At 46.9% G+C, this 15,067-nt stretch overlaps 1 protein-coding gene across 1 annotated transcript in view; it reads left to right on the top strand.

Annotated features, from left to right (window-relative positions):
* The first annotated feature begins 876 nt into the window (after positions 1-876).
* The window catches only part of LOC118941433 (neuronal acetylcholine receptor subunit alpha-7-like), a 99,625-nt gene continuing 85,434 nt past the window's right edge, over positions 877-15,067 (top strand). Inside the window, exon 1 of the mRNA XM_036954111.1 lies at positions 877-1,048. Coding sequence (XP_036810006.1) covers positions 979-1,048 — 70 coding nt within the window. The 5' untranslated portion in view covers positions 877-978. The remainder of the gene's footprint in view (positions 1,049-15,067) is intronic.

Raw genomic sequence — 15,067 nt, 5'->3', positions numbered from 1 at the left:
CCAATAAAATAACATTTGATTTGATTTCACGTAAAAAAATAAAATGTGACGTTGAATCAACACGGAAAACTGATTGGATTTGCAAAAATTCTTCAAAGTTTGGTATTTTCTTCACCCAGAGTAGAGCCTAAATACAATGACATGGGGCCTTTTGGGTTGTTGTGTCGTTTGTATATCGTTGTATTTTATATTTGTGTGACTGTCCTTGTCAGTGTATTCGTGTTTTTGATACCTGTCATGTTTAGTGTTTTTATGTGGACCCCAGGAAGACTACTGTAGCTGCTGCTTCTGCTGAAGATAATGGGGATTCAAATCAACCAATAAACAAAGCCCCCCCTGTTGTTGTGACCAATGGGCGCGTTCCTGGCACAAGCCATGTTTTAAAACGGCTGGATCGGCATTTCAAGTAGTAGTTAACCACATCGTATGTTATAGCAATCTGTCAGTTGATGACGCCGCTGATGACGTGGCACTGGTTGACGCCGTGCAACGTTTGAGCAGCGGAACGCGACCGATTTACCAAGAGGGCACACTGGCAGGTACGTACTGGCACAGCAGGTTGTGTCATCCAGTATCAGCTGACTGGGGAACGGTGCTTGTACGCTTTCCTGTCCACCGTGATCGGAAACGAGGTGAATTGCCTGACCTGTGTAGCAAATGTTTATCCCCGCGTCCGGAGTTCCTTACTAATAAATAGAGAGTGAAAGGGATAGAATGAGAAAAGGCAACGACAGAGAGAGAATAATTTGTGCTTCTGCGTTTGAGTTTAGTGAAGTTGTGACAGTTTACAAACGCTAAATAGATTTCCACTTTCATTGCGCTCTCTAACAACGAGAGAGAGTGAGAGAGTGAGAGAGAGAGAGAGAGAGCGCGCGCGTCAAAGGTACATCCAGCATCTGTAAGAAGAGTCGCAGCGTCCTCCTCGAGCCGAAGTTTGATCTCTGCGCGCAGACGACGGATTCTAATTCCACAAGTACGATGCGTCATCGGAAGTGTTTTGGGAATGTATGTACCGCCGTTTACCTGTGGACGGCGTTCTGCTTTAAAGGTAAGTAGGCGCATGTATATATTTAACATATTTTACGCAGAAAGAAACAACTGTCAGTGCATAGAAGTGTTTCGAGAGATTAAAATTAAACACCCGTCGGTATCGTGATGTTTACATCAATAACTGGTCATTCCATTTGCCTATGCCATTTTTTGCACTATAAAATAAATACATAAACCAAATGAATAGGATACTTGTAGATTATTTAATTGTATGGTAATACTTTTAAGGGAAAGAAAATAATGGAACGTAATGAAAAAAAAGTGGAAAACAAATGGTGTTGATATGATCCAGAGATGTATCCCGAATTGCGAAACGTGTAGAAGTGAGTTACACAGATGTTATGATAATGAAGGCTATCCATCTCACGATCCTTCCTCGTTGGGGTGTGTGTGTGTGTGTGTGTGTGTGTGTGTGTGTGTGTGTGTGTGTGTGTGTCTCCGGCACCATGACCTCCTTAATACTCCTGTAACATCTGTTGTGTATGTCTGAAGGAGCTGGGGCGGGGAGGCACAGACACGCGCTAAAACCAATATCCCGAGAGGGAGCAATATCCTTTACCTCAGCCAGAGCACGATCATCTGGGAATACTGGACTGGGGAATCCACGCCAATAGGTCCGGGATCGAGAGAGGGCGATGAAGCATTCAACATTATGTTTAGACCATCGGGCTACATTTCATTTTTCATGTAGGCCTTTTAATTGATCCATTTGGGTTCATTCGATTTATTTTGATTTATTTTACACTCCCTTCCCTACCTAGGCTGTGTCAGTCCCAAAATGCGCCCTATTTCCTCTGGTCTAAAGTAGTGCACTATATAGGGAATAAGGCTCTGGTCTAAACTAGTGAACTATAAAGGGAATAGGGCTCTGGTCTAAAGTAGTGCACTATATAGGGAATAGGGCTCTGGTCTAAGGTAATGCACTATATAGGGAATAGGGCTCTGGTCTAAAGTAGTGAACTATATAGGGAATAGGGCTCTGGTCTAAGGTAATGCACTATATAGGGAATTAGGCTCTGTTCTAAAGTAGTGCACTATATAGGGAATATGGTACCATTTGGGACATATTAGGCACCTGAAAATGTTCTACCCCCAAAACATAATACTGATGAACAGTGAATCAAATCACCAGGACTATTTGCATTGACTGTTTTTTTTGGCACTGACTCTCCTTACACTGACTATATGCACACCCACTAGACTCTACCCACACACTCACTAGACTCTACCCACACACTCACTAGACTCTACCCACACACTCACTAGACTCTACCAACACACTCACTAGACTCTACCAACACACTCACTAGACTCTACCCACACACTCACTAGACTCTACCCACACACTCACTAGACTCTACCCACACACTCACTAGACTCTACCCACACACTCACTAGACTCTACCCACACACTCACTAGACTCTACCCACACACTCACTAGACTCTACCCACACACTCACTAGACTCTACCCACACACTCACTAGACTCTACCCACACACTCACTAGACTCTACCCACACACTCACTAGACTCTACCCACACACTCACTAGACTCTACCCACACACTCACTAGACTCTACCACACACTCACTAGACTCTACCCACACACTCACTAGACTCTACCCACACACTCACTAGACTCTACCCACACACTCACTAGACTCTACCCACACACTCACTAGACTCTACCCACACACTCACTAGGCTCTACCCACACACTCACTAGACTCTACCCACACACTCACTAGACTCTACCAACACACTCACTAGACTCTACCCACACACTCACTAGACTCTACCCACACACTCACTAGACTCTACCCACACACTCACTAGACTCTACCCACACACTCACTAGACTCTACCCACACACTCACTAGACTCTACCCACACACTCACTAGACTCTACCCACACACTCACTAGACTCTACCCACACACTCACTAGACTCTACCCACACACTCACTAGACTCTACCACACACTCACTAGACTCTACCCACACACTCACTAGACTCTACCCACACACTCACTAGACTCTACCCACACACTCACTAGACTCTACCCACACACTCACTAGACTCTACCCACACACTCACTAGGCTCTACCCACACACTCACTAGACTCTACCCACACACTCACTAGACTCTACCCACACACTCACTAGACTCTACCCACACACTCACTAGACTCTACCCACACACTCACTAGACTCTACCCACACACTCACTAGACTCTACCCACACACTCACTAGACTCTACCCACACACTCACTAGACTCTACCCACACACTCACTAGACTCTACCCACACACTCACTAGACTCTACCCACACACTCACTAGACTCTACCACACACTCACTAGACTCTACCCACACACTCACTAGACTCTACCCACACACTCACTAGGCTCTACCCACACACTCACTAGACTCTACCCACACACTCACTAGACTCTACCAACACCCACTAGACTCTACCCACACACTCACTAGACTCTACCCACACACTCACTAGACTCTACCCACACACCCACTAGACTCTACCCACACACTCACTAGACTCTACCCACACACTCACTAGACTCTACCCACACACTCACTAGACTCTACCACACACTCACTAGACTCTACCCACACACTCACTAGACTCTACCCACACACTCACTAGACTCTACCCACACACTCACTAGACTCTACCCACACACTCACTAGACTCTACCCACACACTCACTAGACTCTACCCACACACTCACTAGACTCTACCCACACACTCACTAGGCTCTACCCACACACTCACTAGACTCTACCCACACACTCACTAGACTCTACCAACACACTCACTAGACTCTACCCACACACTCACTAGACTCTACCCACACACTCACTAGACTCTACCCACACACCCACTAGACTCTACCCACACACTCACTAGACTCTACCCACACACTCACTAGACTCTACCCACACACTCACTAGACTCTACCCACACACTCACTAGACTCTACCCACACACTCACTAGACTCTACCCACACACTCACTAGACTCTACCCACACACTCACTAGACTCTACCCACACACCCACTAGACTCTACCCACACACTCACTAGACTCTACCCACACAGTCACTAGACTCTACCCACACACTCACTAGACTCTACCCACACACTCACTAGACTCTACCCACACACTCACTAGACTCTACCCACACACTCACTAGACTCTACCCACACACTCAATAGACTCTACCCACACACTCACTAGACTCTACCCACACACTCACTAGACTCTACCCACACACTCACTATACTCTACCCACACACTCACTAGACTCTACCCACACACTCACTAGACTCTACCCACACACTCACTAGACTCTACCCACACACTCACTAGTCTCTACCCACACACTCACTAGACTCTACCCACACACTCACTAGACTCCACATACACATTCACTAGACTCTACCCACACACTCACTAGACTCTACCAACACACTCCATGAACCTGTGATAGCCAGTGGACTCTGAGAGTTGAGGATTCCCTCCATGAACCTGTGATAGCCAGTGGACTCTGAGAGTTGAGGATTCCCTCCATGAACCTGTGATAGCCAGTGGACTCTGAGAGTTGAGGATTCCCTCCATGAACCTGTGATAGCCAGTGGACTCTGAGAGTTGAGGATTCCCTCCATGAACCTGTGATAGTCAGTGGACTCTGAGAGTTGAAGATTCCCTCCATGAACCTGTGATAGCCAGTGGACTCTGAGAGTTGAGGATTCCCTCCATGAACCTGTGATAGCCAGTGGACTCTGAGAGTTAAGGATTCCCTCCATGAACCTGTGATAGCCAGTGGACTGTAACAGTTGAGGATTTGTGGGATTGTGTCTTGCTGGTTCAGTATGTACCTCACCTTAGCCTTTTGAACCAACCTCCATCCATCATACACAGGTATCACCATTAAGGTATCCAATCATCTTTATGTCTACTGTGAGACGGATATGAACATTTTTAAAATCACCTCCACCTCATCTCTCAAGGTTATGACTGACTGACCACTGACTGGCCCTCAATTACACATTTTTATGGGGTCGGAAATCAAAAGTTTGTCGAACGATTTTGTATTTTGGAAGTACATTTCAAAATGCTTATTTCCTGTTTCCTGTTGTGAAGACTGTGAAATATCAATTAAAGGAATGTTGTCAGCCTCAATCTTCAGTAAATGATAAATATTGACACCATGTATTTTAGATGGAATCGGGCAGAAGGTTTGGATTGTTAAATGTGTTTTATTTTGTCAATGAAACGTTGTAGGTTGAAACGATACAGCAGCTAAATCTATTGATCGTCTTAATGTTTGTGACTCCCTTGTTATTGGTTCCCGTGCTGAGCTTGTCTGCATACCAAATTGAACCCTATTTCCTTTATAGAGCACTACTTTTGACAAGGGCCCATGGGTCCTATAGGGTTCTGGTCAAAAGTAGTGCACTATATAGGGAATAGGGTGCCATTTGGAACACAGTTCTTGGTTTGGCTCTCCCTGGTGATATCTGATTCTGAAATTAGTTTTTTTACAACAAGATCATCTGGAACCATTTTTAGGATGGACAGGAGACTCCCATCATCCTCAGAATAGTTCTAATGGTGTTGTTCTGTTCTCTGTTTGATTAGTCAATGAAAATAAAGAACTATAGAAGTGAATAGCAGGTTTATGTGGTTGTCTTCTCGGAGCCTCTACGTGTGGGGATTTGAAACATGTCGAGTTGGTCTTTTAGTCACAATGATGTCCCTTGCTTTTTGTTGTTGTGTAAAACCAACACACTGTAAAGAGGTCTCGCGATGCTTTCTAGGATGGAGGAAAGACCAAACTGGTATCCTGGAATCTCTGGTGGTTGTTTGTCCCCCCCGTCAGTGATGAAAAGCTGTTTGGGCTTAACCCGTAACCTCTGACCTCTGAGAGATCTGTCATGGATTTCATTTAGGTGGAAATGTTTCAGCTTAGTGGCTGGCCTCAGGGCTTTAGACAGATGTTCTGTGGTGTGTGTGTACTCCAGTGTCAGTGTGTGTCTTGGATATGACATGTAAAGTGTCAGTTAAACCGTGATGTTGAACATGTATGGCTCATGTTATGGTGTTTTAGCTGAGCCATACAGTGTGTTATTATAAGAGGTTGACACAGCATACAATTCCCATATGTATCCTGACTCCCATATCTTCTTCTGCTAGAGTATATTGTTAACTCCGCTCCCTGATCAACCGATTGCTCAGTTTGGCCGGGCGGTCAGTTCTAGGAAAAGTCTTGTTGGATCCGAACACTCAATTTGTTTGGTGTGACAATGACATACAGTGCATTCATAAAGTATTCAGACCCCTTGACTATTTCCACATTTCGCTGCGTTACAGCCTTATTCTAAAATTGATTATATTGTTTTTTTCCTCATCACTCTACACACAATATATCTTAGGGACAAAGCTAAAACAGTTTTTTAGGAATTTTTGCTCATTTATTAAAAGTAGAAAACTGAAATGTCACGTTTACATAAGTATTCAGAACTTTTACTCAACACTTTGTTGAAGAACCTTTAACAGCAATTCCAGCCTCTAGTCTTCCTGGGTATGTCACTGCAAGCTTGGCACACCAGTATTTGGTGAGTTTCTCCCATTCTTCTCTGCAGATCCTCTCAAACTCTGTCAGATTGGATGGTGAGCGTCGCTGCACAGCAATTTTCAGATCTCTCCAGACATGTTAGATCGGGACAAGTCCGGGCTCTGGCTGGGCCTCTCAAGGACATTCAGAGACGTGTCCCGAAGCCACTCCTGCGTTGTCTTGGCTGTTTGCTTACGGTCGTTGTCCTTTTGGAAGGTGAACCATCCTCAGCGCTCTGGAGCAGGTTTTCATCAAGGATCTCTCTGTACCTTGCTCGATTCATCTTTGCCTCAATCCCGATTAGTCTCCCAGTCCCTGCCGCTGAAAAACATCCTCACAGCATGATGCTGCCACCACCATGCTTCACCGTAGGGATGGTGCCAGGTTTCCTCCAGACGTGACTCTTGGCATTCCGGCCAAAGAGTTCAATCTTGGTTTCATCAGACCATAGAATCTTGTTTCTCATGGTCTAAGAGTCCTTTAGGTGCCTTTTGGAAAACTCCAAGCGGGCTGTCATGTGCCTTTTACTGAGGAGTGGCTTCTGTCTGGCCACTCTACCATAAAGGCCTGATTGGTGGAGTGCTGCAGAGATGGTTATCCGTCAGGAAGGTTCTCCCATCTTCACAGAGGAACTCTAGAGCTCTGTTAGAGTGACCATCGGGTTCCTAGTCCCCCTGACCAAGGCCCTTCTCAACCGATTGCTCAGTTTGGCCGGGCGGCCAGCTCTAGGAAGAGTCTTGGTGGTTCCGAACTTCTTCCATTTAAGAATAAAGGAGGCCACTGTGTTCTCCAATCAAGCTGTAGAAACTCAAGGATGATCAATGGCAACAGGACACACCTGAGCTCAATTTCGAGTATCATAGCAAAGGGTCTGAATACTTATGTAAATAAGTAATTTATTTTATCAAATTTTTATACATTTGCTAAAAATGTGAAAAACCCTTAAAAATAAATCTTTGTCATTATGTGGTATTGTGTGTAGATTGCGGAATTTAAAAAATATATTTGATCAGTTTTAGAAGAAGACTAACGTAACAAAAAGTGGAAAAAGTCAAGGGGTCTGAATACTTTCCAAATGCACTGTATACAAGAGTTGGCACAAATGGAACTGGGACTAGTCCATGTGCCCTGACTTGGTAGAACCTCTGGGCCCCAGTTCCATGCTATTTATCAGGTCATGTGGTGTGGAAACACTCCTGGCCCTGTAAGAGGAGGATGCATCCCAACAGCCCCCAGCTATGACTGGTGTCTATGACTGTGTCTATGACTGCTGTCTATGACTGTGTCTATGACTGCTGTCTATGACTGCTGTCTATCAAATCAAATCAAATCAAATTTATTTATATAGCCCTTCGTACATCAGCTGATATCTCAAAGTGCTGTACAGAAACCCAGCCTAAAACCCCAAACAGCAAGCAATGCAGGTGTATAAGCACGGTGGCTAGGAAAAACTCCCTAGAAAGGCCAAAACCTAGGAAGAAACCTAGAGAGGAACCAGGCTATGTGGGGTGGCCAGTCCTCTTCTGGCTGTGCCGGGTGGAGATTATAACAAAACATGGTCAAGATGTTCAAATGTTCATAAATGACCAGCATGGTCCAATAATAATAAGGCAGAATAGTTGAAACTATGACTGCCTATGACTGCTGTCTATGACTGTGTCTCAAAAGGCACCTTTATATCGGTAATAGCCAGGCTGGCATTTACATCACTGGTCTATAGATGATCAACTCTTGTATGACATAGTGCTTTTTTAAAGGTGGCCGGCCCACCACATCATAGCAGCCCCTGTTTGTTAGACGGAGAATGTCAAGGCATGATTCCCCTAGATGCGAGTGGCATTCTTTTATGTTGACATTCTGGAGACAAATGAGCGTGATTCTGGATAATGGAATTCATTGCGTTCGTGTATGTACATTTTACACTGTGCCAAGGCTGAAACATGAGGCCTGGTGAATGAACGGAACATGCATCTTGTAGATTGTCATTTAGTTCAACGGTTGGCCCGTCTAGACGTAACCATGGTGATTGCATTTAGAATGCGGTTGGGTAAAGAATGTATTCTCCGTCTGATGTCACTACCATCAACAACTATCATCATCTGACGGAATGGAAACATCTAGGGAATAGCATATCACAGATCGTTGACGCTGTAACATTTCCCTGTTTAGATTGTATTGTATTGAAAGGCAGCAGTGCACTCAGAGGCACTTAAACTGTCTGCTTCATCGTAACAATAGCCTCGTGCCCCATGAAATAAAATATTTTATTTTAGTACAACACAACTGATTGGTATTGATCGAAGACGCTTCTCTCGTATGAACATTGGAGTTATGAAGGGAACCTAATGCAGTGAAACTGGGAGACGGGAGTCATTGATGTGGAGTTATGAAGGGAACCTAAAAGTGAAACTGGGAGATGGGAGCCTTTGAAGTGGAGTTATGAAGGGAACCTAATGCAGTGAAACTGGGAGACGGGAGCCATTGAAGTGGAGTTATGAAGGGAACCTAATGCAGTGAAACTGGGAGATGGGAGCCTTTGAAGTGGAGTTATGAAGGGAACCTAATGCAGTGAAACTGGGAGATGGGAGCCATTGAAGTGGAGTTATGAAGGGAACCTAATGCAGTGAAACTGGGAGACGGGAGCCATTGAAGTGGAGTTATGAAGGGAACCTAAAGCAGTGAAACTGGGAGACGGGAGCCATTGAAGTGGAGTTATGAAGGGAACCTAATGCAGTGAAACTGGGAGATGGGAGCCATTGAAGTGGAGTTATGAAGGGAACCTAAAGCAGTGAAACTGGGAGACGGGAGCCATTTGTTGTAGGTGATTGTTTTGTAGTCCTTTGGCTACGTTGGTTGGTCTCTGATGGTGGATTGGTTTATTTAATAAACATTGTGACATGATGTCACAATGAGTTAGAGGAGGAGAAGAGATGGAAGGAACTAGGGAGGAAGAGGAGAAGAGATGGAGAGAATGAGGGAGGAAGAGGAGAAGAGATGGAGAGAATGAGGGAGGAAGAGGAGAAGAGATGGAGAGAATGAGGGAGGAAGAGGATAAGAGATGGAGAGAATGAGGGAGGAAGAGGATAAGAGATGGAGAGAATGAGGGAGGAAGAGGAGAAGAGATGGAGAGAATGAGGGAGGAAGAGGAGAAGAGATGGAGAGAATGAGGGAGGAAGAGGATAAGAGATGGAGAGAATGAGGGAGGAAGAGGAGAAGAGATGGAGAGAATGAGGGAGGAAGAGGAGAAGAGATGGAGAGAATGAGGGAGGAAGAGGATAAGAGATGGAGAGAATGAGGGAGGAAGAGGAGAAGAGATGGAGAGAATGAGGGAGGAAGAGGAAAAGAGATGGAGAGAATGAGGGAGGAAGAGGAGAAGAGATGGAGAGAATGAGGGAGGAAGAGGAGAAGAGATGGGGGAGGGGAAGGAGGAGGAAAAGAGATGAGGGGAAAGGGGAGGAAAAGAGATGGAGGAATCCTAAACTAGGTCCCTGGTTATATTACGTTACAGAAATACTGCGGCCCAAATAGCATCCTATTCGCTACATAGTGCAATGTTTTTGAACAGAGCCCTATGGGCCAATAGGGTGCCATTTGGGACGGGACCCACCAGTGTATAATCCTGCCCTATTTCTTGCCTTTATGACCTGGTTATGAGCCAGGGATTTTCATCTCTGAAGTACACAACAAACGTCCAAAGGCTGCATCTGAAAAGGCACCCTATTCCATTAATAGTGCACTACTTTTAACCAGGGCCCATCTGAAATGGCACCCTATTCCATTAATAGTGCACTACTTTTAACCAGGGCCCATCTGAAATGGCACCCTATTCCTTTAATAGTGCACTACTTTTGACTAGGTGCAATTTGGGAAGCCCTCGGACTTTCACAGAAATCACATTAGGTGATTTAATACTAACAAAGACACAGGATTTCCTGTTACTCTCTGATTCAATCTGGTTCACTAGAACAGGCTAGGATGTTGCTTTAATCCAGACAAGGTCATGGTTATTCATTTCATTATGACAGCAAATGTGTGTATTCAAACTAATCCTGTATTCATCTAATGTACTTTTCAATACTTGTTCCCTGAATATAGTAGCGACCTTGACCCAACACCCAGCGACCTTGATCCAACACCTAGCGACCTTGACCCAACACCTAGCGACCTTGACCCAACACCTAGCGACCTTGGCCCAACACCTAGCGACCTAGCCAAGAGGTTCAGATCTCTTGGCGTTACAGCTACAGTAAGGTCCTGGGTTGACAATCTCAAGGTCACAGGTTCAAGCCCTGGTCTGGACTGACTTCGCTACCATATTGACAAGTATAATGGGATAGATTGGGCTGAGGTACATCCCATAATACACCGTGATCTGTGGTGTAAAAATACTTGAAAGTAATACTTAAGTTATTTTGGGGGGGGGTGTATCTGTACTTTATATTTATATATACTGTATATATTATTTATTATTATAAAAAATAATGTAAACCCTTTTTCGTCATATCCAATTGGTAGTTACAGTCTTGTCCCATCCCTGCAACTCCCGTACGGACTTGGGAGAGGCGAAAGGTTGAGAACCGTGCGTCCTCCTGCTTGTTGACACTTGGCTTAACCCGGAAGCCGGCCGCACCAATGTGTCGGAGGAAACACTGTCCAACTGGCGACCGGGTCAGCCCGACCCACCACAGGAGTCGCTAGAGCACTATGGGACAAGGACATCCCAAACCCTTCCCTGACCCAGATGACGATGGGACAAGGACATCCCAAACCTGTCCCTGTGTGTCGCCTCAGGGGTTTCGAGGTCGCAGCCAGCTGCAACACAGCCCGGTGTGGAACCAGGATATGTAGTAACGCAGCTAGAGCTGCAACACAGCCCGGTGTGGAACCAGGATATGTAGTAACGCAGCTAGAGCTGCAACACAGCCCGGTATGGAACCAGGATATGTAGTAACGCAGCTAGAGCTGCAACACAGCCCGGTGTGGAACCAGGATATGTAGTAACGCAGCTAGAGCTGCAACACAGCCCGGTGTGGAACCAGGATATGTAGTAACGCAGCTAGAGCTGCAACACAGCCCGGTATGGAACCAGGATATGTAGTAACTCAGCTAGAGCTGCAACACAGCCCGGTATGGAACCAGGATATGTAGTAACGCAGCTAGAGCTGCAACACAGCCCGGTGTGGAACCAGGATATGTAGTAACTCAGCTAGAGCTGCAACACAGCCCGGTGTGGAACCAGGATATGTAGTAACTCAGCTAGAGCTGCAACACAGCCCGGTGTGGAACCAGGATATGTAGTAACTCAGCTAGAGCTGCAACACAGCCCGGTGTGGAACCAGGATATGTAGTAACGCAGCTAGAGCTGCAACACAGCCCGGTATGGAACCAGGATATGTAGTAACTCAGCTAGAGCTGCAACACAGCCCGGTGTGGAACCAGGATATGTAGTAACGCAGCTAGAGCTGCAACACAGCCCAGTGTGGAACCAGAATATGTAGTAACACAGCTAGAGCTGCAACACAGCCCGGTGTGGAACCAGGATATGTAGTAACTCAGCTAGAGCTGCAACACAGCCCGGTGTGGAACCAGGATATGTAGTAACTCAGCTAGAGCTGCAACACAGCCCGGTGTGGAACCAGGATATGTAGTAACGCAGCTAGAGCTGCAACACAGCCCGGTATGGAACCAGGATATGTAGTAACACAGCTAGAGCTGCAACACAGCCCGGTGTGGAACCAGGATATGTAGTAACACAGCTAGAGCTGCAACACAGCCCGGTGTGGAACCAGGATATGTAGTAACGCAGCTAGAGCTGCAACACAGCCCGGTGTGGAACCAGGATATGTAGTAACTCAGCTAGAGCTGCAACACAGCCCGGTGTGGAACCAGGATATGTAGTAACACAGCTAGAGCTGCAACACAGCCCGGTATGGAACCAGGATATGTAGTAACGCAGCTAGAGCTGCAACACAGCCCGGTGTGGAACCAGGATATGTAGTAACGCAGCTAGAGCTGCAACACAGCCCGGTGTGGAACCAGGATATGTAGTAACTCAGCTAGAGCTGCAACACAGCCCGGTGTGGAACCAGGATATGTAGTAACGCAGCTAGAGCTGCAACACAGCCCGGTGTGGAACCAGGATATGTAGTAACTCAGCTAGAGCTGCAACACAGCCCGGTGTGGAACCAGGATATGTAGTAACTCAGCTAGAGCTGCAACACAGCCCGGTGTGGAACCAGGATATGTAGTAACGCAGCTAGAGCTGCAACACAGCCCGGTGTGGAACCAGGATATGTAGTAACTCAGCTAGAGCTGCAACACAGCCCGGTGTGGAACCAGGATATGTAGTAACGCAGCTAGAGCTGCAACACAGCCCTGTGTGGAACCAGGATATGTAGTAACGCAGCTAGAGCTGCAACACAGCCCGGTGTGGAACCAGGATATGTAGTAACGCAGCTAGAGCTGCAACACAGCCCGGTGTGGAACCAGGATATGTAGTAACGCAGCTAGAGCTGCAACACAGCCCGGTGTGGAACCAGGATATGTAGTAACTCAGCTAGAGCTGCAACACAGCCCGGTGTGGAACCAGGATATGTAGTAACTCAGCTAGAGCTGCAACACAGCCCGGTGTGGAACCAGGATATGTAGTAACGCAGCTAGAGCTGCAACACAGCCCGGTATGGAACCAGGATATGTAGTAACTCAGCTAGAGCTGCAACACAGCCCGGTGTGGAACCAGGATATGTAGTAACGCAGCTAGAGCTGCAACACAGCCCGGTATGGAACCAGGATATGTAGTAACTCAGCTAGAGCTGCAACACAGCCCGGTATGGAACCAGGATATGTAGTAACGCAGCTAGAGCTGCAACACAGCCCGGTATGGAACCAGGATATGTAGTAACGCAGCTAGAGCTGCAACACAGCCCGGTGTGGAACCAGGATATGTAGTAACGCAGCTAGAGCTGCAACACAGCCCGGTATGGAACCAGGATATGTAGTAACTCAGCTAGAGCTGCAACACAGCCCGGTGTGGAACCAGGATATGTAGTAACGCAGCTAGAGCTGCAACACAGCCCGGTGTGGAACCAGGATATGTAGTAACTCAGCTAGAGCTGCAACACAGCCCGGTATGGAACCAGGATATGTAGTAACGCAGCTAGAGCTGCAACACAGCCCAGTGTGGAACCAGAATATGTAGTAACACAGCTAGAGCTGCAACACAGCCCGGTGTGGAACCAGGATATGTAGTAACTCAGCTAGAGCTGCAACACAGCCCGGTGTGGAACCAGGATATGTAGTAACTCAGCTAGAGCTGCAACACAGCCCGGTGTGGAACCAGGATATGTAGTAACGCAGCTAGAGCTGCAACACAGCCCGGTATGGAACCAGGATATGTAGTAACACAGCTAGAGCTGCAACACAGCCCAGTGTGGAACCAGGATATGTAGTAACACAGCTAGAGCTGCAACACAGCCCGGTGTGGAACCAGGATATGTAGTAACGCAGCTAGAGCTGCAACACAGCCCGGTGTGGAACCAGGATATGTAGTAACTCAGCTAGAGCTGCAACACAGCCCGGTGTGGAACCAGGATATGTAGTAACACAGCTAGAGCTGCAACACAGCCCGGTATGGAACCAGGATATGTAGTAACGCAGCTAGAGCTGCAACACAGCCCGGTGTGGAACCAGGATATGTAGTAACGCAGCTAGAGCTGCAACACAGCCCGGTGTGGAACCAGGATATGTAGTAACTCAGCTAGAGCTGCAACACAGCCCGGTGTGGAACCAGGATATGTAGTAACGCAGCTAGAGCTGCAACACAGCCCGGTGTGGAACCAGGATATGTAGTAACTCAGCTAGAGCTGCAACACAGCCCGGTGTGGAACCAGGATATGTAGTAACTCAGCTAGAGCTGCAACACAGCCCGGTGTGGAACCAGGATATGTAGTAACGCAGCTAGAGCTGCAACACAGCCCGGTGTGGAACCAGGATATGTAGTAACTCAGCTAGAGCTGCAACACAGCCCGGTGTGGAACCAGGATATGTAGTAACGCAGCTAGAGCTGCAACACAGCCCTGTGTGGAACCAGGATATGTAGTAACGCAGCTAGAGCTGCAACACAGCCCGGTGTGGAACCAGGATATGTAGTAACGCAGCTAGAGCTGCAACACAGCCCGGTGTGGAACCAGGATATGTAGTAACGCAGCTAGAGCTGCAACACAGCCCGGTGTGGAACCAGGATATGTAGTAACTCAGCTAGAGCTGCAACACAGCCCGGTGTGGAACCAGGATATGTAGTAACTCAGCTAGAGCTGCAACACAGCCCGGTGTGGAACCAGGATATGTAGTAACGCAGCTAGAGCTGCAACACAGCC

The sequence above is a fragment of the Oncorhynchus mykiss genome, chromosome 19 (assembly GCF_013265735.2).
Source record: "Oncorhynchus mykiss isolate Arlee chromosome 19, USDA_OmykA_1.1, whole genome shotgun sequence".
Classification (NCBI taxonomy): Eukaryota; Metazoa; Chordata; class Actinopteri; order Salmoniformes; family Salmonidae; genus Oncorhynchus; species Oncorhynchus mykiss.
The sequence above is the reverse complement of the archived record's forward strand: the minus strand, read 5'-3'. Positions and strand labels throughout refer to the sequence as shown.